This window comes from Crocodylus porosus, unplaced genomic scaffold, assembly GCF_001723895.1.
Source record: "Crocodylus porosus isolate Cpor-Errol unplaced genomic scaffold, CroPor_comp1, whole genome shotgun sequence".
In the NCBI taxonomy this organism is placed as follows: Eukaryota; Metazoa; Chordata; order Crocodylia; family Crocodylidae; genus Crocodylus; species Crocodylus porosus.
Window position 1 is genome coordinate 146,278,592 of NW_017728906.1, and position 25,509 is coordinate 146,304,100.

Sequence of the window (25,509 nt, forward strand, 5' to 3'; positions counted from 1 at the left end):
CGCCAACGACAACAGCCCGGCCTTCGCGCAGGCCGCCGTGGCCGTGGAGCTGCGCGAGGACGCGGCGCCGGGCGCGCCGGTGCTGGCGCTGAGCGCGGCCGACCCCGACGAGGGCGCCAACGGCGAGGTGGTCTACGGCTTCGGCAGCCGCGCGGCGCCCGAGGCGCGGCGCCTCTTCCGCCTGGACCCACGCTCAGGCCGCCTCACGCTGGCCGCGCCGCTGGACTACGAACGCCAGCGCGCCTACGAGCTGGACGTGGAGGCGCGTGACCGGGGCGCCAGCCCGCTGGCTGCCACCTGCACCGTGCTGGTGCGCCTGACCGACGTCAACGACAACGCGCCCGGCATCCGCCTCAGCCCCCTGGGGCTGGGCGCCGCGGGCCCCCCGGGGCCCAGCCTGGGCGCTGGCAGCAGCCCCGAGCCCGGCCCGGGCCCTGGCGTGCTGTACGTGAGCGAGGCGGCCCCGCGCGACAGCTTCGTGGCACTCGTCAGCACCTGGGACCGCGACTCGGGCGCCAACGGGCAGGTGCGCTGCACGCTGCACGGCCACGAGCACTTTGCGCTGCGGCGCGCCTACGGCGACAGCTACGTGCTGGTGACGGCGGCTGCGCTGGACCGCGAGCGCCTGCCCGAGTACAACCTCACGCTGGTGGCTGAAGACCTGGGCACACCGCCCTTCCGCACCGTGCGGCCCTACACCGTGCGCCTGCGCGACGAGAACGACAACGCGCCGCTCTTCGCCCCGCCGCCCCTTGGCCGTGTGGCCGTGCCTGAAAACAACCCCCCCGGCGCCTACCTTGCCACTGTGCTGGCCCGCGACCCGGACCTGGGCCCTAACGGCAAGGTCACCTACCGCCTGCTTGAGGCCCAGGTCGCCGGTGCCCCCGTCTCCACCTACGTGTCCCTTGACCCTGCCACTGGCGCTCTCTATGCCCTGCGCACCTTCAACTACGAGGTCCTCAAGCAGCTGGACCTGCGCATCGAGGCCAGCGACAGTGGGACCCCACCACTCTCCAGCACCACCCTTGTCACAGTGACAGTGCTGGACCAGAATGACAATGCACCGATCATCATTCACCCGGCACTCAACAATGGCTCTGTGGAGATCCGGGTCTTCTGCAAGGCACCCCCCGGTTCTCCCGTGGCTCAGATCCAAGCCAGGGACGCAGATGATGGGGACAATGCTGAGCTCACCTTTTCCTTCCTACCAGAGCCATTGCCACAGCAAGAACTCTTTGCCATTGACAGGGACACAGGAGAGATCATGCTGACAGGAGACATGTCCGAAGAGCTAGGGCAGACATTCAAAGTCATTCTCACTGTGATGGACCATGGTCAGCCCCCGCTTTCCACCACAGCCACAGTCAGCTTCCTAGTGACTGCCACGGTACCCTCCAGCAGCCACGAGGTAGCCAAACCCAGCTCCTGGGAGGGGAAAGCTTTGCAATGGGATGTTCCTCTGATAGTCATCATCGTCCTGGCAGGCAGTTGCACCCTTTTGCTGGTGGCCATCATCACCATTGCCACCACCTGCAACAAGCGCAAGAAGGAGACCAGGCTCAAGAACAATGGGCCCTTGAAGGAGCAGATTGACATCTCCCACCTGGAGAAGGTGAGGCAGGAAGACACCATCCCCAGGGGCAACATGTTTGAAGTACGAGCCTTTCCCAGCAAAGTGTCTTTCACCAGCCCAGAGCCTTCCCCAGCCACAGAGGAGGCCTCCTCTTTTGAGAACAATGGTGATACCTGTCTTTATGAGGGTCAGAAACGACTGAGAGGAACAAATGCAGAGGTAAGTGATATCTACAAAGATTTATTCGTGGTTTGGCTTGGGGACTTGAGAGGATGGCTGCTGAGGGGAAGGGAGGCTTTGGAGGAGATGGGATCTGGAGAAGTTTCAGGTATGAACATGTATTCACTTCTTGCATCTCCAACACACCCCCTATTCTTTCCCCTCTTTTCCAGCCTTATGCCTCTGCTTCAAACTACAGCAAAGAGTTGACTCCTCCAGTGCCCATTTGGAAGGGTCATTCTTTCAACACCATATCTGGTCGAGAAGCAGAAAAGTTCAGCGGCAAAGACAGTGGCAAAGGTGACAGCGACTTCAATGACAGTGACTCTGACATCAGCGGGGAGGCCCTGAAGAAGGATCTCATCACTCACATGCAAAATGGTATGGAGTCAGCCCCTGATGGGGGTGCAGACCTGTTACTTGCTATAACCTCACTAAAAGTCCTCCCCAGGAGGAGGAAAAAAATAGACTGGCAATTTGGTAATGGAGTCCTACAGGCTTTCCGTGTTTTTTCCAAGTCATTGCAGGGATGACATGCTAGCCCTTCTCTTGCATGCCAGTTTCAGCTCTCTACATGCCAGGCACATCGTGTAGAGTAGAAGAAGCTGGAGTGCTGTAATCCTTTTCCAAAAAATGCATCCTTCCTGTTGTGAGTCTGGGCTTGCCAACTAAATGCAATAACTGCAGCTTTCAGAGTCCCTCAAAACATTGCTCGTCAGTCTCCATAGTTTTTATCACCAAGCTCATTAAAACTCTTTAGTGATTTATTCATGCAGTGATTAGTTTACTTTTTTTTTTCCTGTTCTTGTTTGTATTTTAGGACTATGGGCTTGTACAGCCGAATGTAAGATCCTGGGCCATTCAGATCGCTGCTGGAGCCCCTCCTGTGGCCGATCCAACACTCACTCGTCTCCCCGCCCTCCAGCTCAGCTGTCCTCCTTCTGCAAAAGCACCTCCTTGCCCAGGGACCCCCTTCACAGGGACAGCTACTACCAGGCACAGCTGCCCAAGACAGTGGGGCTGCAGAGTGTCTACGAAAAAGTGTTACATAGGGACTTTGACAGGACAATCACATTGCTCTCCCCTCCCCACCCTGGGAGACTCCCAGACCTTCAGGAAATAGGGGTGCCCCTATACCAAGCCGCATCGACCAGATACATAGGCCCCCAGAATGATGCCAGCGAGAAAGTTTAACTCATCCTTCATCTTGGCGCACAAGTACATACGTGCACACTACTAGGTCACTCTCAAGAGCCCTTTAACTTATTGACCAGATACAGTGTTGTACATAGAAATATGCAAGATGTGCCTTAAAAATGAAGTTGTTGGGAAAGATTTCCAATCATGTTGGTACTGTTTGATATTGGCAAACAACAAACCGTTTGTAGCTAATGTAATTTTTATGAAATGTGCAGTATTTAATTTAAGGGTTTGTTTTGGGGGGGGGGTTTCTTACTGTGCTCTTTTGCTTTTAGTCCACCTCCACCTGCCATTTTTTGTAGTGTTTTTAACCTGTATATTGCATAATGTAATGTTTGTATATAAAGGAAAAATTGTTATATTTTTATATAATAAAAGCTAAAAAAATGAAGTTATTGCCAAAGCAACTGTCTGAAAGACACAAAAAAAAATAATATCCTGAATATTTAGAATTACGTAGGGGAAATTCCTCCTTTGTAATGTAATAACAACCTAAGCTACCCTATGTACTGAGTATTTTGCCTTGCCAAATGTGATTTGTATCTCTTAAGTTTGTGGTCTATTTCAAGTTAAATGTTATTTAATTACCTTTTGGCTTCTGTAATCTGTCACCGATTGATAAACACACTAATAAAGACTTTGTGACATGTGTTGAGGGGTCTGCTAATGGGTTTCATGCTCCAAAGATTACGGCGGTCTATAGGTAAACAGAAATCTAGCCCTTATGAAGTGGGAGTGTCAGAATCATCCAGTCTTGTGGACTATGAGTGGCACAGCTCCAAAACATGGGCCAAACAAGCAGTGCAGGCCTAACTCCACCCACCTCCCTCCCCCACCAGATCCAACCCCTGCTCAGGCTGGTCTAGAACACAAGCTGCATATGGCACCCACTCCAGCTGGTTGGAGACTTGTGCTGCATGCAGATCCTGCCCTGTTGCTCGCTTACCAGACCAGCCAGAGGAGGTGTTGGATCCAGCATGTTGCGGGATCTATGAGACCCTCCCCTCGCCCCCGCATACACATTAGCGCTTTGCAGAATGTTACCGTTCTGTTTTGCCTTGAGTTTCAAAGTTTTGATGGAACAGCATTTCGTATCGAATTTCATTCCTATTCAAAACAGCTGTTCCATTTTGCTTTGTCGAAATAGGCTGTTTTGATTCGGTTTTGACATTTCACTAAGTCCGCCGGTGATGGGCAGTCAGCCCAGCAGGGCTGACTTCCCATCCCCAGCACTAGATCCAGCTGGGGACCAGGAGTCAGCCCAGCTTGGCTGACTGCCCAGGCCCCGCCCAATCTAGCGCTGGGGAGGGGAAGTCAGCCCAGCTGGACTGACTTCCCATCCCCAGTGCTATGGTAGAAACATTTCGAGGCTATTTCAAAAACCCTTTCAAAACGTGATTTTGTTGTTTCGACCTCAAAATGAGTTGAAACAGTGTCAAAACTAAACAGCTGGTGAAATTTCACACCATGCCAGATCCAGCTGCTGGTATGGCCAGTCTGGGACCTGGGCTGCACATGCTGCTCTACCCGAGACCAGTTGCAACAGGCATCCCATGCAGTGCAGTCCCAGACTGGCTGTAGGGAGCCCAGGATTCTGCCTGCAGAGGAGGTCTCAGGTTGGCTCTGTGTGGGTGTTGTGTGCAGCACAGGTCCCAGAGTCAAGACTCATGGCCACCAGGAGCTGGATGATGTGGTCCCACAAACTGGATCCAGCCCATGAGCTGGATCTTTGATGCTCCTGCTTTAAAGAAATAACCTGGGAGGAGGACTAAAATATACTTATTGAAAGTTGTACTTCTAGCGTCAACCCTTACTTATGTCAAGTAACAACTTATTCACATCCGGATGTGCCCCCAGACAGTTCAGTGAGCTGTTGTGCAGGAAGATGCTAGTCAACATCACTAAGACTAGTAGAAATTAGCCGTTATTGTTCATGGAATCAGTATGAACTCTTAACAGAACTAGATCGTGAGCTGCTGTAAACCAGTATAGTTCTGTTGAAGGCAGTGGGACCCTACTGATTTACACCAAATGAAGATTTGGCTTTTAGCCTCCTTGACATAACAATGTTTTAGAATTTGATCTTGCAAATAATTATGCACAAAACTAATTTTTGTTTAAGTGTGTAACTTCATTTCAGTCATTAAGGATACTCACTGCAGTGAAGTTGCTCACAGGTGTTTAGATCCTTGTTATAGGATATCAGTATAGACACACACCCTACAAGGGAAGAATGCCCAATGCATGCATGCATGTGTATGTGTGGGAGAGTGATAATATATCCTAATATATTTGTGATAACACCTTTCTTGGCAAGAGGCTTAAAAATATACCCCACTTTGAAGTTCTCTTATGATTTACTTTTTCAAACTGCGAACAGTCCTTGAATCTTTCTACTGAAGTCATAAATGGAACAATGTTTAAGAAATACTGGAACTGCAAAACAAGCATATTTTTTGCTGACCCATTCTTCAAAAATGAGCTAATAGCTTTTAATACTTGAGTTAACTTTTACAAAGGCTGTGCCATACTCTGGGTTAAGTTATACATTTACACGTTTCATAAAACACTTATTTGTTAGAAACATTACAGAAGGCAAAGCACACTGAGTTTATTTTGAATACTTCAGTGATAAGCATGTCATATTAATTATTAGCTAGAAATAGCTTTATTGTCCCACATAGTTTTAAAAGGCTGTGAGTTAAAATTGCTAAACTATAAGGCCCACAAATGAAAAGCAAAAGCAATACCTCATCTACCCTTCATTCACTGTAACATTTCTTTTCATTCACTCCCTTTCTAACCCCTACAGCCAAAATAGTGTCACCATCACTGTGAACAATTGAATGGGTAGCCTTAACTCTATGTTTTCATGTTCACATGTTCTGAGGATTAGTACAAACTACATAAACCACAATGTTGTTCTTCATATAACTCTGTAAGTAAGGGCATGTCTATGCCACCTCTACATTGCATCCAAGAACTCTACCATAAAAGAAACCCACTCATACTTACCCATCACACATCAACTCATATAGCTGTTTTAAGGTGTCCAACACTACTCATAGGCTTGCTGTCTTAGGCATGTTCACTAGAATGTGCTTAGCACTGCTTTAAAGTGGCTACACTGCCTTATTTTCAGGCTGTGACACATAGAGTGAGAGTGTTGGGGTGGGGCAAGCTTCATAGCAGCAATCCTGGGGCCTGGCATAGAGACAATAAATAGATATGCCCTAAATTAGCATCAAAGGGCTTGATCTGAAGCTCACTGGAGTCTGTCCACTAACTGGATCAGGACTAGACTGTCAGTGGCAGCTGTGTGTATGGTTTTGTACAGTCTTTGGAAACAATGCCGAATGGGTGATCTGTGCCATTTGGGATTGTTTAAAATCAGTTAGTAAAATGTATGCTGCAATTACAGAAGTGAAATGTGCATTGCTTCTTTATGGGTTATGTGAAGATAGGGTGTTGGTCACTGAGGGGGGTAGAGCCCATCGAGCCATTGGACTGGCCAATCTTTCTGTAACTCAGAACAGTAATTCTGAATGTGATGGAATGAGTTTTTGTGGATACTGAAAAATAACCTCTTTGTTACAGATGGAATGCAGTCATACAACAGAGTCCACAAGGAAAGAAAAATACTGCATTGATATGATTTCCTTATCACACATTCCCATTCTGTTTCATTGTATGCTTCCTAGCCTCTAATTTTCTATTAACCGGATGTATATTATCACCAGAAATTACCTTTGCACAGCATTAACACACTATTAGTTAGCCACATAAACACTACTTACCCACCTCCAGGGAGGAGGCAGGGAATGTTAGATTTCAGCCACAATGTCAGACACTGAAAAGTTTTGTAAGCAGCAACAGTTGCCCAGCTCACTTAGACAGTAATCAATAGCTCCAGGCTGTGCCACTGGAGAGCAAGCAGTCTCAGCCTGAAAGCCCTGCCAGGATATGGCAGAAGTTAGGAAAATGTTCACAGAAGAGAAAGTTGAGATTAACACCACCATTGAAAGGAACGCCCCCAACCACTGGGCAAATGGACTAAAACATGAAGGGGCCCTCCTCTTCTGTCCAGCACCTGCTACTCATGGGTTCTTGCCTGACAACAGTTTCGAGACTTGCACTTATCTGGGTGCACATATACTGGGTGACATACTTGTTCAGCCAGAGTGCAACCTACTGTGTATGCTTGTGGGTGCTTGTGTGTCCATACTGCACATGGAAGAGGATTTCAAACTGTGCCCAAGTACAAAAACTACAGTTACACAGCTGGGTAAGTGCCATTTGAATGTGTGACGTGAGTTAGGATTCTTCCCTTGATGCCTCACAGTCAGTCGCCACAGGGACTGAGGGAAAGATCTGTCTGTGACGCACTTTAACTTAGTATAGGAGAAAGAATTAGAGACTCCACATGTCTAGCAGGAAGTAAACCTTGTCTCTCCCCAGCCACAGCAATACACTGGCTTTTCTGCTTCCCCTGTACTTTTGAAGTGGTGGGTCAACTGCCAGCAATATTTTCCCCATTTATGTTCCATATGTTAAAAGCTGCATAGATTCCCTGGCAGAGTTATTATGCTCTGTGCGCTTGGATTTACAATCAGCGTCCAGAGTTCCCTGAGTTTTGCCGAGCATTTCATGCCACTGACCCCTGAGGGACCCCTGGTAGCAGAGCTCTGTCTGAGAGGCGTAACATAAAGCCCCAGCACCCAGCAGGTGACAGGCTCCATAATGGAGTTGTCAGGGGACAGACTCATCCCAGCTGCGTCTCTTTGGCTCTAGGATGCTCTAGCTCTCCATGGTCCTGATCTGATCTCTTCCACCCTGCCCTTCCCAGAACATCCCCAACGTAGACCAGGGTTTTCTAGGAGGACAGCGCAGAGCTAGCTCTGTGCCTAGCGAGGAACACTGGACACAGGAAGGCCTTTTTGTTGCTACAGCACGGTGGCAATTTCCCACATTGTATTAGTAGCTTCCCTTCAACAGCTCCCAATCCCTGTTCACCCAGATCCTCCCCACCACCTACCCCCAAGTATAGCATCATCACTGCAGCAGTTATAAAAGAAGTCATGGGGCACCTTGCAGCAATTCTCCAACCCTTTAAATTTCTGGATATGAAGGATTCTTGGGAGGAATTCTGGTATCCCTCTACAAAACCCATGCCTTCCTTTCTGTTGCCTTTAGATCCCAGAATGTACATGAGAGAGATGGAGGCCTTCTCTGTTGTGCATCAGAGGAGAACTATTGGAAAAACCCAAGTCTAAGTGTAATCAGATTTTGAGGCCTTTTTTGTTGCTGTTTTCCAAACCCTAGCTTTTCCCCAAGAAACCAACTGTGTCCCAGATTCTCAACAGCTTCTTAAGTCATGGATCCTAGAGGCCACTAAGAAGTACAGAACCATGAATTTATTTTTCTATCTGTGCTCATGGGTACCCATCCTGCATTCACTAAACCAGCACATGAACTTGAAAGCTGAGGCTCTGCCTGACAGTAGTTATGATAAATAGGATGTGGGTCTCCAAATCTGGGGGGGTCCGTTCAATGGTGATGTTAATCTCAACTTTAATTTTGGGATAAGAATGTATAGTTCTAGCTTTTTGTGGGGGGAGGGGTTCTCTCTGAAAAAGACCTCCCAGAAGCCCATGACCTATATTGGATGCTTGTCAGGTCATAAGGTAGTCTTGATTCTCTCCAGTTTGTCTTCTCTAACCCTTAAGCATGTAGCAGTGGCACCCAATTTACAGCTGTAGGGGCACCATTAAGAAATTGTGACTTCACTCTTGGCCACTGGCCCACAGCTGAACCAGTTCATCTTCTGCACTGTCAGTGTTACCTCTGGCTCTAAGGGAAGAGGGGGAAGCTTCTGGAGGAGCTGGCTTAGAGGCCAGCAGCAAGAGAAGATCCCCAGAAGGTGAGAGGATTACCCTCCCCCCATCCTTGTCCTTCACAGCCATCTTTTGCAGGGACCAAACAAGGAAAATATTTCCCCAGACACACCTGAAACACACCTTATGTCCTCAGACCAACATGCCTACAACCAACATCCTCAGACACACCAGCACTTAAACTAAACAATCCCAGCAATGCCCTGAAGCTTGTAATAGAGAAGGGTAGCAAGAAGGGGTCTATTAAATATATAATGATGAAGTCCGACAGAGGATGGGAGTGAATGAAAAAGAAATAAGGAGGGAAGCTGGTGCTTTTCAAAGAAAGACAGTGGGAGAACAGCAGAGAAAGGGAATAACAGCAACCAGGGAAGAGGAACCAAGAGGGGAAAAGGCAGAAGAAAGCAGGGAAAGGAAGGGAAGCAAAGTGGGGAGTGAAGAGCTGCCTGACTTTGAAGGAAGCGCCAGAGGAGAGGATTAGTGAGGGAAGGGAAAGCAGAATATCCAGCTTGCTTCCCACCCTGCTGTAGTACAAACAGGCTGCCCTACCTACCAAACTGGCTCGTTGAAAACCACCCACCTGTACCCATTATGCCCCCAACAGCACTGGCTGCACCAGTCACTCATGTTGGCCTGCCAGCCCAACCCTCCCTTCTCTGCTCCTTTGATACTGAACTCAGCTGTGCCTCATTGATATTTCCTTTCTGGTCTCAGCAGCTTCTTGTCTGAGTATGAAAAGGGGAGGGAAGATGGAGCTACCAGAGAGGAGCAGGGAGAAGAACCAGCAGAGACAGCATAAAGAAGCGTGGGAGAAGACAAAAATGGAGCACAGAAAAGAGAGACAAAGTGTAAGGTGAAAGGTGTAAGGGTGTGGGGAGCTGTCCCTTTAAAAGGATCTGTCTGATCCAGCTGTAGTGTTGTGCAGAGGCTCACGTTACACAAAGTTAAACCTCAAATACTGAATAAAACAGCTCTCCATCAAACGACTTGGCTCTGAGTGACTGCTAAACAACATTGTAGGGACATACATCAGTAACTGCCATGGTATGCTATTTTGAGCAATGCCTCTGAGTGTAGACAGACAGGGTAAGATATTTGGTATACAAATGAAATGGCTGGAACTCCAGCTGTCTGGAAGTCTGCTTGTTTGTGTCTGTAGCTGTATTTTTCCCTTTAATAAATACTCCTGTTTAAGATAGAGGATAATTCTATATATTATCACAGAGCCTATTCACCAGTCCATAATGAGTGCCATGGCAGTAGGGGCTAGACAAAATGGGCTGGAGCCACTGGGATTTAGAAGAAGAGAACAAAATATCTCCTGGACAGAGCTCCTTATCAGTTTTACAGTGGAAGAACATGAAGTCTAAGGACTTACACAATGGGAGGCAAAACCCAGAGAAAATGGCTTGCTGTTCACCAGGAATGAACAATACCCTCTCCGGATAATGGACCTGAGAGCTGCAAATGTCTGACTTATTTTAAATCTATCCCCTGAAAAATAATCCCCAAATGTTGGCAGTTCTGTAGGGACCCCCAAGAAAGGCAACAAATCTTAATTTCTCCTATAACAATATTCTTCAAAATGGGTCTCTGGGAAGCCCAGAAAACTTTTCCCTAGTCCTTCCAAAACCTCTGAAAAAATACTACAAGTAGCACTTAGCCACTGCCTAAATAAAGTATTCATTGATCCTGAAGAGCTTTGTGCATTAGAATATGCTACTGATTTCATCTCAAGTTCATCTCATTGAATAGCCCCCACTTCAGCATGCCCCAAGACCCCCAGCGAAATTGCCTAGAGCCCCCAAATATCCCTCTAAGCTTGGGAAAAGCAATCATAGAGGCATTTGATCTGTGTATGTAAGACTTGACTGGGCAGGGACCAGCCCTTAGATCAGGAGTGGGCAATTATTTTGGCTGCAGGGCCACTTTAAGAATTTTGGTTAGCTGTTGGCCTGGCATGGTGTGGGGAGGAGGGCAATTGTTCTTTTCCTTACAGATCATGCCCCAGGCCCAGGTCCCAGCCCTGCACTGTCACTGCCCTGGCCCCTGCCCACCTGTCCATCCCACTCCGGGGCATCACTCCCCACTCACCCACAGCCCCATCCTACATACCCAGCTGAGCACAACCTGTCCGCAGGGGTCCTGGCCAGTCTCCACAGAGACCCTGCCCATCTGCTCTGTCCAGGGCCCAGGACTTGGGTGTGGAGCAGTCAGGCCAGGATGCCTGGGCAGCAGGGCCAGGGCTGGATGTAACAGAGATACTAGCAGTGGCAGAGATACTAGCGGTAGCAACTGCAAGGAGCCACCACTGTGGGGGCTGCCAGGAAATAGAGTGCAGCCACCGCGCTGTCCCCACCCCTGCCCTGCCATGAGCCCAGGAGCAGCAGGACCGGCCAACTACATATGCCACTGCCCAAGCTGCACCCCCATGCCTGGGCCAAGCAGGACTGATAGAATCCATTGGTAAGCTGGACCCAGCCTGCGGGCTGCATTGGTCCACAGAGGTAACTGGGAGGCTTCATTTTGTGGGGCCAAGCAGTTAGTTTCAGGTGGGCACCAGATCTCCATTCTTGACTTTTTGTGTGTGAATCTAGTGGGCTCCTGAAGTATAGAAGATGAGATGTGCTCTGAAGTACACCTAACAGCATGGCACTATGTTAGTTCTAGTACAATAACATCACCTTGAGGGTGTCTACATGTGTCCCTATGGCGCCATTGTTACTGTGCCATCATTTAGTACTAAATGATAGCGTAGTAACAGCCCGTACTGCGCCATCCATGTGGTACACGGTTATTTTTAGCTGCTACATCGCCGTAGCAACGTGCCATACCAAGGGAGCACACTGCTACAGCAACAGAATCATGGCATCACGGTTTTTGCCTGCTGACACTATGTTGCCATAGCACGTTGCTATGGTGATGTAGCATCACATGTAGATGCACCCTTTATGTCATTCTTAGGTAGACCCTTTTTCACAGAGCACTTCATAAAGGCAGGGTGGTATGCTAGACCTGCTTTTGTTGGTGGGCAACTAACGCACAGGAAAGCCAAGTGACTTTCCCAAAGCCACAAAACGGTTCTGTAGCAGAACTGAGAGTAAAACCCAGATCTCCTGTCTGATTCTGTATAAGCCATTGCCTTGCATAGGTCCACTACAGAGAGTATGAAAGAGCAGGAGAAGTCCACTACAGAGAGTATGAAAGAGCAGGAGAAGCGCTTCCCCCTACTGCATCTGAAAGAAAAAAAGCCCTACCCTGCCTATGGCATGAATAATCACTGTCTAGATCCCCATCTAGGTGTTGACTTGCCTTTTTTGATGCTGACAGGCAGGTTAAATCTAATGCCTTCCAATTCAAAAAGACTTAATTTCTGCTCTGGAGGCTACTGTGGCTGAGGCTTTGTTTAATTTTATTTTTGCCATGTGACCCGGTTTTTATTGGGGGTTATTTATTTTGATTTTATTTATTTAACTGCAAAAACTGATTATCCATGTAACGATTTTTATCAATTATCTGCAGCAAAGAACTTCTATGCAACTTAATTAGCAAAGTTCTTTCCTGACCTAGCAATATCTGATTGCATCATAGAAGAGCTTAACTTTGAAATGGCAACACAGTTCATTAAAAATAACTAATAGCTGCAGGGTTTAAAGATGTAAATGTTCATTTTCTTAATGAGAAAAAAAAGGGCACGCAGACTCTACCTGTCTATATTCATTATACTGTGTCCACATGGGATGACTCACATTTGCAAAACTCAAGTTTAATTAACATGCTTATTTTACAATGATATTTCTCATTATAATAAATTAAATGTTTAAACAGCCAGTGCAAACATTTTGATCCGAGACAAAACTGCTTGCACAGTGCTAGTTTAAGCATTTAATGTATTATAATCCTTTGCATAATAAATGCCTTAGAAGTTGGGTTTTGCACCATGAAAGGCTATTCGTATTATTTCCTCTGGTAATGTTTAATCCAAGATAATCAAAAATGTTAGGCATGAACAAAATTGGACTAGAAGCAATGATGATAAATGAGATAGTAAAGGAATTTTCCTTCTTCTTTAGCTGCTCTGGAGCCCGCAGCAGGTGCCAGTTCTGTAGTGAAGCTAAGCACTGGCAGGCTTCATTGTCATTAAGAGATCATACAGAAATTAATCAAGGAGTGTACGTGTGTGCAAAGCCTGTTTTCTTCCTATGAACCTTTACCCCCACCCTACCCCATCTCCCCTACTTCTGTTTCATATGGGGACAATCTGTGGAGGAGTTCTCACAGAATAAGTTTGCTTTATTTAAAACCCTGCAACCATCAACAGTTTCCCTGGGGATAATTTGATGCAATTCCAAATGAGAGAAGCAGCATGAGACAGCAGCAGCATCCCAGTGATGTGGGTTAGCTGTGAGGCATACTGAGGTCCTTGGACAGATGGTAAAGACTCTACTGTAGTGATTCTCAACCAGGATGCTGTGATATCCTTTTAAGTGTGCCGCAGGATATCACTCGATATTAACACTGTTAGGTGTGCAAACAACTGCACAACCCAGAGGCTGTGTCCAGACATGTGTGAACGTTTGGTTCCCCAGGGACAACTAGTGGCAGCGCACTTTGGCCGCCGCTGGTTGTCCCCAGGGAATGCCTGTGCCATGCACGCTGTGGCACCTGGGAAGTTACCCTGGGTGGGGTAAGGAAGGCTAGGGCCAATGCTGGGATGGCCCCAGCAGCTTTACCTGGGTGGCAGTGGCAGTCCTGCTGCACAGAGCCTGGCCAGCAGCAGAGCACAGCTCCAGGTGGCCAGGCTTTGGTTTTGGGCAGCTCACTCTGCTGCCACATGCACCACTCTGCTTTTTTTCTCCATGGGTTTTTCTGATCCCTGGATATCCCTTGCAGCACAGAGAACAACTACATGTATGGTATGTGGAGCTGCAGATGTGTCTTCTGCGCCACATACCACACAGCCGCACTCATCTGGACGCAGCATAGATTTCAATAGCAGTCCAGCATTCTGTCAAAACCATTCTGACCCGCTGTGTTCTTTGCAACAGAATGATGGTTTGATTATATTTCTGTAATAAAAAAATGATTGTGAGCTCATAGGTGGCATTTTCTGTGGGGTGCTTGAGTCTAGCAAGGGGTGCCCTGAGTCTTAGAGGCTGAGAACCACTGTCTTCGTGTAAGGGGTCCTCAACCACTGAGGGTTTTAGTGACTGATAAGCCACAAGGTGGTGTCAGAGCTCTTGAAATCTTTGACCTGTTTAAAATGGACAGGCCGGAACCTGAAGGAAGTGAATCAATTTTTAATTCAGAAAAATGGAAATACAGATATCTTCTTTTTAAAAAAAAAAGAATATAGCAGACATCATAACTCTTCAGCAAACCTACTACATGAAATCTGGGAATTGAAAGCATTGGCTATGCTGGAAGCAGGACACTCTATGAGCTTACAAGAAAATTAACTTATCTATTCCTGACCTTGATCAAATGTAGCATTTGTGTGAAGTCCTAGGCTGCCCGTGACATCAGAAGCTCTCTTTGGGCACCTATACATGAGCACAGAGGCTGCTCCAACGCGCTAAAATTCCAGTGTGTTGGAGCAGACTCAATTAATCGATTCTGCTGGAGCGTAGCAATTGCCATGCTACAGCAGCCTCCTACATCTCATGTATCAGCCTTCCCATGCTTAAAAATGACAGCGAGGTGATTTATCTAAAGCATGTCAAATGTGCTTTAGTTCAAGAGCCCCTGCCACCATTTTTTAGCATGGGAACACTGATACATGAGATATGGCGGTGCTTTAATTAAAGTAGCTCTCAGAACAGATTTAAGTTCCTTCCTACTGCCCTACAATGTATCTTAAGTGCCTGGAAAGCTGAGGGATGATTCCATCTTTGTTCAGTCTGAGACTACTGACTGATGTGATTTTTGATATATGAGAGTAGGATATATGACTACTGAAGCCATTGATGACTTTCATGTAGACCAATAAACAACCACCAGAGGATATGGACTAAAAAGAGGCCAGACCAGAACCTGGGGTGATCTGGATGAAATAGGACCCAAATCCAAGCCAAACTATTGGCCCCTCAACCAACAACATTAAGTCTCTGCCATCCTGACCTCAGCTCTTACGATAAGCAAGGATCCTGCTTTTCTCTGGTACAAAAAACCGCAAATTTTTGGATATAAAAAATAACCCAAAACCCACATTTTTGCAGGATTAAAATTAAATCTCTATCTCTCTCTCTCTGTGTATATATATATATATGTGTGTGTGTATATATATATAGATATATATAGATATATATATGGAACTTTTCATTTTAATGATGGAAAAACATGGGTTTGGGGAATTTATATAACCAGAATCCTAGATGATATGGTCATCTACAATGTGATTTGCTGCATCAACATCCACTGGGACTAATTCTGATCAAGCCAAGTTCCTAATCTTTGATTGCTCAGTGAAGCACTGTGCCCATTTGTAGCACCCCCCATTGTCAGACCACATTAAGGGAATTCGATAAGTCCACAGTTCATACTGGGAATGTCACAGGAGGCTATAGACAAGAGTAAATAGACAAATGGAGAAGCACAGTCCCTCCTCTGGTCCCACAGAAATTCCCTAGAAATAGTTCCAAACTTTGTGGAGTTACGCCATCCCAAAAGGGTATCCAATGGAATTGTGTTACCCCCGAGCTTGAGAATAAATGAAGAATCACATTTGATCTGATTTTCCCCAGGCAGGTCCCATGTCCTGTTCTGCCCCACTTGCTGACAGAGCATTAAGGAAGGTCCTTCTCCTGTGAACTTTTCTGCAAGAAGAGATAGCCTTAACTTTGCATTGTAATTTTTTGCTGAGCCAACTGCAAGCCTCAGGGAACATTTACACCAGAGTCCTTCCCTTGGTTGTAAAAAAAGGAGCAGACTCACAACATAAGCCTCTACCTTGTTATAACTTAGACAAATCCAGTAACTAAGGGTAGAAGAGTAGATTTACCCTGGTAAAAATAGGGTTAAAACAACACTGGTAAAAGTTACACCAGTGTAGCTGTTGTGTGTCCACAGTTATCCCAACATAGCCATTTCTCCAATTCAAACAGGCTATTCCATGCTCCTAGCCACCAAGCATGAAGGCATTTTAATTCTACCTACCATTGCAGCCCCTTAGGGTAACTGGCCCCATGTCTATTCCAGATCCCTGTGTCATTTACACTGGTGTTCAAAACTGATATAAAGTATACCCATGAAAAGGTATTATCTATCTAGATCCACAGATATAAATAGCAAGGGTGATGACATTTCTCAAATATTTCCCAGGCAGGATGATATATGCATAACAGACAAGTGCAAAATCTAGCTAGAGGTTAAATAAATCCTATGTTTGAAGCATGAGATCTCCAAGGTGAAAAGTACAGGGTGGGGAAAGCTCCAGAAATAAATGCAAGGAAAAGGATTTGGGCTGCTGCTTGGCTGGAGACCCCATTTTTTAGTTTCAATTTTTGCTGATTCTGGCAAACACAGACAATGCAGTGTCATGCATTCATGTCTACTGAATGACCATAGAAAGAATGATCAAACAACAAGCTGTGAGATAGTTTGAGTAAGTCAAAAACTCAGCTTACCTTTTTAAGAAATGATAAAGGTCTTGTCAGTATCACTCATGTATTCATTCTTCCTCTTCTAGCCTAAAGCCAAAATAGACTGGCACTGATGTAAATAATTGTAGCTGTCTGTAGCATTTTGGTGATGCATAAAAGCTGCTGAATTTGTCAGCATAGTCACTCCTGTTTAGTATATAATTACAAGGATATAATTAAAACTAAAAGGTAAATCCCTACGGAAATCCAAGTATGTTGCAAAAGGCACTATCAAAATTTAAGTTGTTAATCTATTTAGGTTGATTGGTGATCTTTTTAGTGTTTAGTGATGTTGATCTATTTAGCCAGGTGACAGTGAACTAAAAACTAGTCAATGAGGTGTTTGAGACAGGTCGAATCAGTCTTCAGTGAAGAAGAACCAAACAAATCTCCCCTGGACTCGCTCAGGTTGAAAGATCAAACTTACTAAAAAACAACAGACATTAAAGTGTTGAGAATGTACAAAATTAAATTAAACTATAGAATAGTCATGATCTGAGAAATATTCTACCAAGTGTTCCCATTTCTGTTTCATTTCTTTCTGCTTTACAAATCACTGCTTTTGCAAAAACTAAGCAGATTAAAAAACTGATTGCTCTGGCTAGCTAACTAACTGGTAGTCAGGAGCAGTGAAAAGCCATTTAAATAGGTAGGATAGTCATGACAAAAATGCCAGCTGAGTTCAGAAAACTGAGGGTGCGGCGGTTCACCTCTGACATTCAAAAGGTGGTTTTATCTAGGCCACAGAATGCCTTAAACTATTTTTTTAGAGCCTTCAGGTGTATTCATCTATTAGTTCCTTGGTATGTATATTAGTGTTTCTTTCCAGCAGGCAAAAAACTGAAACTTCTGCATGAGAATTTCATCTATTTAAAAAGTCAACCCCTTCACAAAAACCCTGTCCCCACAGTACATTCTGATATAATAGAAGCAAAGTGCTAACAAATTCCAAACGTGTAGGTTTAAAAATAAAACACAATGCTCTTTTTTTCCCTAGAAGGGTTTTGGGAAGAAAAGGGGGCTACAGAAGGTCTGGACTTTGATTTTTGAGTTGTCTAAAAAAAATTGGTGGCCTGGGGTCATTTTAATCAGGTTACATGCCAGCCTCCCAAGTCTACAAATTAGCTACTGCTGGAGGAGATAAAGATGTTTTTATTTCCTGAAGAATGCAAACAGATTGTTGTGACATGTTCTCAGTCATTATGACAGATCAGATCCATTCTTTGTTCTGTGAATCCGGAAAAAAGTCAGCCACTTCAGTGATTCTTACTGAGATGTGAGTAACTCCCATTTTTTCACAGACATTGATGGAGTCTATAAACATCCATCTGAAAGTGAAGTTCATATGCAAAGGTTCTGATAAAAGAGATTGACCTTAATTGGGAAGCAAGTTTCCTTCACATTTTTAACAACCTCGGGGCTTCCATGGCAGTCGGATGAAAGGGAAGTTGTGAAAAGAAACAATCTGTATTTATGCAGAAAAACCATCATATCTTGAGCTGTGCAGAAGATGACAAGAAATGAACTCATCCTTTTAAAAGAAGGATTAATTTGCCATTTCCTCACTGACTTTGTAAAAATTAAATCTTGTGAGTGAATTTCAAAGGGGCCATGAAAACTTGAGTTAGAAGATTCGACACAGCTTCAGAAGACAGAAGACCTGCATTCTAGTGTAAATGCTAATACTGGTTCATTGTGTAACTACAGACTCCAGTGTCCCAGTTTTGCAGTGGTCATCTCAAGACCCTAAGCCTCTATTTTGGGTGCAGAGCTGACTTTTCAAGCCAAAAACTGAGGCATACAATTTTTTGAAACACATGGCTTCCCCCTTTCTCTGTGTCTCAGTTCCCCATTGGTAAAATGGTATGGATGATACTAATGTGCCTGTACCAAGTGCTTTTACATCCATGGATGAAGACACAAGTTGAACCACTGTCATCAAGTTTAATTTGAGTTTTCTTAGAGGTTTTTCTTTCTTATACTGACAAACAGGAGATCCATGTGGATTTTAATTACTGCAACAAACCATGAATAAAATTTAGAAAAAAGTAAATCAAAGGGCACGAGGGTTACAAAGTTCAGGGAAAAAGGGAAGATTGGAAGTTAGAAATGCCAGAGGCAGCTATATGAGGTACATTCTTGACAGAATACCAACCTGAGTGTGGATTCAAGATAGCAGGCTACAACTAGATAACCAAGGCAACAACCAAAGGCTCCACGTTGACTTCAAACATGCCCCTGTGAAAGGAAGTAAGTAGGAGTAAGAACCTCTCCCCTAGTCCCCTTATAACTCTACACAGACTACCCAGAATTTGTGTGCAGGCCTGTAGAAGTAAGTAGGCTCCAACCTACTAGTTGGCCCATTGGTCTCTTGTGAGATCTGCTGGATGGAAAGGTGCAGGAATGGCTGGTAGGAATGGATGAGCTTTCACTCCATCCGGTGGTCAGTTATTGTGCCATGGGAGAAAGAAAGAAGCAGGAGGGCAGATGGGACTCTGAGGTGTGTCTCAAGCACCTTGTTTCCTGGAGTTATTTTGAGGGTAAAGCAGGTTATATGCCACCCATTGCATAGGACTGCGTGAAGTCCCAGTCTAGCCCAAAGGAAGCTAAGGAACTGTTTAGAGAAAATAGAATTCAAGTAAAAAGAAGACACATACTGGCTGAATACCAGGAACTAGTCCCATGAGGCTTAAATGCCCTGAAGAAGGTCAGTAACCATCATCCTTTGGAACTTCAAAATGAGGTTAGAGCAGACACTAGGAAATATACCATGGGGACAACCCCAGTTAGTGGGAGGATAGCCTGGATGGCCCATGAGAGTTACAGTGGCCGTTTTTGTCCATTTTTAATTTCTACAATTCTGCAAGTCAAAAGAGGCTGAGATGTTCTTCTGATGCCAGCTGCTTACACCCAAAGGCCTTGCTGATGACAAAAGAAAATCCCCATCTTCCAGATTAGCAGAGTTTTAGGATTTTTTTTTTTTACTTTCTGCCATCACCTCTTATGGAACCCAGGGCAATGAGGCAGTGCCATAATCAAGTTGTCAATAATTCATTAATTCCAAGGGACAGACCCCTGGAGCAAGAATCTTATTCAAAGTTCACCAATTAGGAGGCTTACCTTATAATTTTGCCTCTGCATAACCATTTTGAACCAAACATATTTCAGCTGTGCAGCCTTTTAATTGAATTGCTAGAAAGGCTGGGATATGTGTGGGGAGAGGTAACTGATTATCCAAAACACTCCTTCCAAAACACTCCTGCACACGACTCTACTTGATTTTGCTAATACAAATAAATCCATTGACTCTTTTCATTCTTCTTTCACCATTAGCTCCATGGACCCTCCTGCTGTGTGGTCTAATGATTAGATCAAAGGGCTACCGACCAGGGGCCTGAGATCAAATCTTAATGAGCCTCCTGTCCAGTGTAGTTGACCCTCGGTACTTGACCTTTGTGCCTCTGTCAAGTCAGTTGTAAAACTAGCTAAAAAAGGGTGGATCTCATAAAAACCAGATGCTGCAGCTGAGCTGAACCTCCAGTCCAGATGTTGGAAGTAAATAAAAATCAGTTATTTTAAGTTCAGTCTGTGGATATCCTGCTACGGTGTCATTACAGTCTCAAGTATTGCCAGTAAAAATCATTTCAGTGTTTGCCCCCCTATTTCAATGTCAAAGTAGAACAAAGTGATGTCAATGATGTCTCAGTTAAAACAATATCAGCCACAGTTGGGCTGACAGCACAGTACAGCACTCCTTACTCCTCATTTTTGTACCTAAGACATTTCAGCTCATGAAGTGGGGCAAGCAATGTGGAGAATGCTAGGGGCCAGGAACCCCACCAGCTAGGGGGAAGGGCTTAGAGTTCGTGGACAACACTTTGGCGCTCCAATTCATAGGAACAATCTATTTTGCTAAGGCGTCTTGGCAGACATTCAGTTTAAGCTGTGATCCCAACAATGGCTCCCCCTGCCATGCACATGCATGGCAGGATATATGATTTTCAGATCAAGAATTAGATCCCCATTGCACCTTACTTGTAAGTGCAGGAGGAGCCCAAGATTATTATCCCAGGCTGCCCCCACACCAAGAAGTTAAAACACAAGTGCCAACAACCAGCTGATTGTCAGCTGGGTACAGTAACTGGAACTGGGATCTGACACCAGCCCCAGTTGTGTTCCTGGCCCCAGCTGACAATCAGCTGATTGTCAAACCCCTGCCCAGGGCACAGTTAAAACCCGATGTGCCACTCAGCAGGAAGGCATATGGAGTTTTAAATGTCCTGGCGCACAGAGACCCTAGGATTGGGCTGCCAGGACAGCTGTATCCCATGCTCTGAGGCTGCCCCATGCAGGATCCTGACATTCAGCTAAGTGTCAGGATTTGTCATGGGCCAGTCCCAACTGGCTACACGTTCAATTTAAGGCATGATACAAATGAACTACAAAGTTATTCCACCTTATATGTGGAATAACTTTGGGTCTGGTTAAGAGCATCTACACATTCGTTAATGAGTCATAATTATGATGCATTGAGTACCTGTAATAACAGGTACTAACTTAACGCACCGTAATTGATGCTACTGCACAGTAGCATCAATGCGCACTTTTTTGTGACACTAATGTGCAGTAGACTAATTCTATTGTGCATTAGTGTCTGAGCACAGTTTTTTCCTGCCACACTAATGCACAGTAGAATTAGTCTATTGTGTATTTAGTGACTCATGTAAACACACCCATTAACTTTATTATTATAATTATATTATAATTATTATTATAATGACTTAAATTGACTTTTACATGTAACTGGGTTACTATTTAGGACCCAATTAACAATTAACTAACTATTAATTAACAATTGACTATTTAAGACACAACTACTTACATCTGAAATGTAATGTGTCAGGGCCTTAATTAACAATTCCTTTTAACAGCAGCAGCTAAGTAGAGACTGGACTTGGTCCTCTAAATCCCAGATTGTATCACCCAATCCACAGTCCTGTCTCTCGGAGAGATGTTGAAGGGTGTGAAGGGACCCTGTCCTGCCACTTGCTGAGGAAGAAGAGAGTCCCTATGCAAGTTTGGTACCCAGTGCAGTGCAACAGGGTATGTAAAATATCCCTCTTGTTGGGGCCTTTCTGAGGGGTGATCAATTATTCTGGGCTAAGAAGGATAATATGTGGTGAATTATGGTGTCCTGTGTTTGCCTTAGTCACAAATTTCCTTGCTTTCAAAAGCAGGTCAGAACCTTACCCCGTGTACTCATGGCACCCACATTAGATGGAATGTGCTATAACAGCCAAGCCATTCACATTATACAGTGTGATGCCTAGATAAGAGAACCAGTCACCATTCACATTCTCTTTGCTGGTTTTTGGCACTTTCCCAGTCCCAGAAAGTGAGAGTACTAGGCTCAGCTTAGCAAAGAGAGGGCTTATTAACACTGTTTGTCAGCAGAGCCCATGGTGTTAGCACTACCTGATACCTCCATTAAAAGTACAGAAAAGCCATGGGAAACTAACCTGTAATGGGGTACGGAGAAAAGAGAGAGAGAGAGAGATTGCCGCTGGGAATCTCTGTCCCGGTGGAAGGGAAAGAAATGGAGCGTGGAACCATCAGAAAGTCAGATGGGAGAGAGGAACCCCATATTCCCTTTCTCTAAGTTTTAGGCAGCAAAGATCTAGAGAGAGTGCCTCTTCCTTCCAATAGTCATGCCATCGGGTTGTGCATGTTATCAGTGCCTGTGGGCTTCCCTCCCTATCTCCTCCTCTTTGGAGGATCATGGTAAATAAGTGGCCACCCTGATGCGGTCAGACTTTGTCACTGGTGAGACCATTTTACTACAAGGTTACACAACAGCCTTTTCTGAGTGAAGAACTCAGGGGCAGACCAAGCAGGCCAATTACATTAGAGCTAGACATATGATTTATGGGATGCCCAGCAAGAGGGAGAGGTTTCAAGCTGCATTGGAATGGGCCATGAACTGCCTCCCCTTCTGGAGGGAGTTCATCAATGGCTGGAGTAGGGACATGTCTGAAGATGAGGTGAGTCTTCTGCCTCTGATGCATTGCCCAGAGATAACAATGCGACAGCTGAAAGCCCCAGTGCCTACCAACTACACTTGAGCTTATGGATAGCCCCTTGTTATATTATCGGGTGCAAGGGAAAGCATCTCCTATGAGTCTGATCAGTGTCTGCAGCTTCAGTTTCCTTGATGTCAGTCAGGAGGAAGAGGTGGATTCTGTCTTTTCCTGAAGTCAGTCAGGAGGAAGAGGTGGATTCTGTCTTTTTCTGAAGGCTGGCTGCAGCAGCTGCAGCACTAGCAGTTGCAGATTTGCTCACTCTACTGCATTCCTTCAGTCTGGCCCTTTATCAGACTACAGCAATAAAGACATAGGTCCCCTGTTAATTGCATGGGTCACATAACATCTCAATGTGGAGCTGATTAACATTATAATTTTTAAACCTCCCCAGGGCCCTCTTTGCAGTTTGCTTGGGTCAGCTCCATATAATAGCCAACCTGTTGTACAGCCACAGGAGCTGGGTGCTCAGAGAGCACAGATGTTCTGAGAACAGTAACCATTCTCTCCCAACACATACAGTGTATTGATTAAATACAGTCAGCAGCCCAAACTCTCGGTTAGCTCTTGTTGCCTAATAACAGATGTGAACAGACCATTAGTTCTCTGGTACAGCTTGCTTCCTTTCAGGTGTAACAGCTGAAAAAATAAACTAGCCATTGTACAACAACACACAAGATCCTTCCCACTTATTTTCCCATTTTGACTCAATTTTTTTCCAAGTCAAGACAATCTGGGGTGTTGTTTTTTCTAAATAAGAAATGTATTAAACATCCCAGGTCAGACTCTGAGCAGAGGGAAATCAGCCCTTTTACAACAGTTTAAGATTGGGCTCCTTTACTGCTCCAGAAAGTATAGAGCTCAGTTTAAGTATTACCCCCTCTTCCAGGGAAGTTAAAGTTATATAGACTATAGGAGGCACTAAGCTGCTTAATGGCAATATGGTATAGCATTTGATTGCTTTTGTTTGACCAATGTTTGAGTAAGAGAAGAGACAAAAGGAAATGAGCAAGTGAGAGACACTAGCAGAGGTGAGAATGATTTTAGAAAGTGTGAGCAAGACAGACCGAAATAAGTAAGTTAAAGGATGCTGAGGATGCATCTAGTGGTTTTATGCCAGTTAGTTTTCATTTAAGATAAGGTTTGACTTCCATGGGGGATAGAAATAGGGATATGAAAAAACACTTGGGTCTTATTTAAAAGGTTTTTTGGTAGTAATCCTGGCAATAGTATAAAGATCTGAGTTTACCTCAGAATCTTTGCTCTTCAGCCTTGAACTACAATTCTTGCTGAACAGCCTCTCTGCAGGTGAACCAAGTGCTCTTTTAAAAGTTAATTTGAAACTTAGGTGAGAAGTCCTTTTCCCTAGAAGGCTGGCCACTGTCAAAGACTCCTTAAGACTTCAGACCATAAGGAAATTAATTTAAAACTATTTCAAATGCTAATAAGATTTCTTTAGATAAATGCACATGTGATACATTTTAACCATTTGCTTGATATGCTTTACCTGTACTGCTTGGTCATTTATATCTCATCCATATTTCATAATTGAATTTGGTATTAAAAACTGTCTACATTTATGTTATGACTAGTTCTTCAAACCTTTCTTGGTTCCTGGAATGACTCTGAGGGTCAACCGTGGGACATCATTGAATTCATTGATCAAGCCCTGCTTCAAGCAGCTAATGTATTGTTTCTTCTCACAATTTGGCTCTTGAAGTAATACTGACAAAATGTGCACAGAGATGGAAAAGGCATAGTAGAGTATCTGTTCCGATACCAATGCTGGATTGTTCCCTACCACATATTCTCTGGCACCCCATCACAGCAAAATTATTTGCTCCATCATGACAAAATACAGAGCCATGCAGAGATACCCGAGTGAATCAGCCCAGGTACCAGAAGCAGACTCAGGTACCAGAAGCAGCTTTGCTTTGTTTAAAACCAGTATGGATATATCTGTAAGCATCACTGTACTGTGCTGTATAAATAGGCCCATGGTGTCACTGACGGAGGACTGTCCCTTTTTAAGCATCCCTCTTTATATCAAACACACACCAAATCCACATAGCTATACCTCCAAAGTGCCCCATCTTAGCTGGCAACTTTAACAGGTCACAGCAGAAGTGAGTCTTGAGGAGGGGTTTGACAGAGGCAGGGCTTTGTACCCCATATACTTTCTGGGGTTGGAAAGAGTGATATTTCCACCAAGGTTTCAGCCTGGAATAAAAAAATGATCAGTGTTCTGTGCTTGTTTACAAACTGAGATCTTGACCACACAATGGAGATCTCTGTTTCTGGTGGAAGGATTCGTCTGCAGCGGTTTTTCCTTCCATCAAGAAAACCATGTTACCAGAGTTTGAATAATTAAACAAACCATATAACATGAAAAACCAAGGCCGACCAGTAAAATGCATTATCCTCTGGAGCTGAAAACATTCTCAATAGTGCTCAGCACTTTACACCTTCCTGGCTGCATACAGACATTAAAAATTCATGGCCTGAAGGAAAAGGACCACCCTGCTGCATTGCAGAGCCATTGGAAGAAGAAGAAACCTGTTACATCAGTCCTTAAAACCAGTCTTACCACAGCTCGGGGCCAGGTTCCTACAGAATAAACAGGGGAAAGTAGAGGGGAGACAAAGCCCTTTTCACTAAGCTGAGTTGTTTCTGTAAAGAGCAATTCACTCACACAGAGACTCTTTCTGCTTCTAGGCAAGGAGTAGATTTTGCTTAATCCGTGACAACCTGGAAGACCAAAAGGCAGCTCGGGTGTGATGGAGTGCAAATTCCTTCCAGGAGTGTGCACCGATTTACACTGGGGCTGAATTTGGTTCTCACAGATCACTCGGTGTCTTTAAGCTGCTTCCGTCTCTGCTGAAGGAAAAAATAAGGACGCAAAGGGG

The 25,509-nt window shown here is 44.9% G+C and overlaps 1 protein-coding gene across 1 annotated transcript; it reads left to right on the forward strand.

Moving 5' to 3' along the window:
• Nucleotide 1: 1 nt before the first annotated feature.
• PCDH8 (protocadherin 8) lies at nucleotides 2-3,645 on the forward strand (the record flags this gene model as incomplete). Its single annotated transcript, XM_019528507.1, has 3 exons — nucleotides 2-1,792; nucleotides 1,966-2,173; nucleotides 2,613-3,645. Coding segments are annotated over 3 exons (2,373 nt in total), but the record flags the coding sequence as incomplete, so codon positions are not given.
• Nucleotides 3,646-25,509: the final 21,864 nt, after the last annotated feature.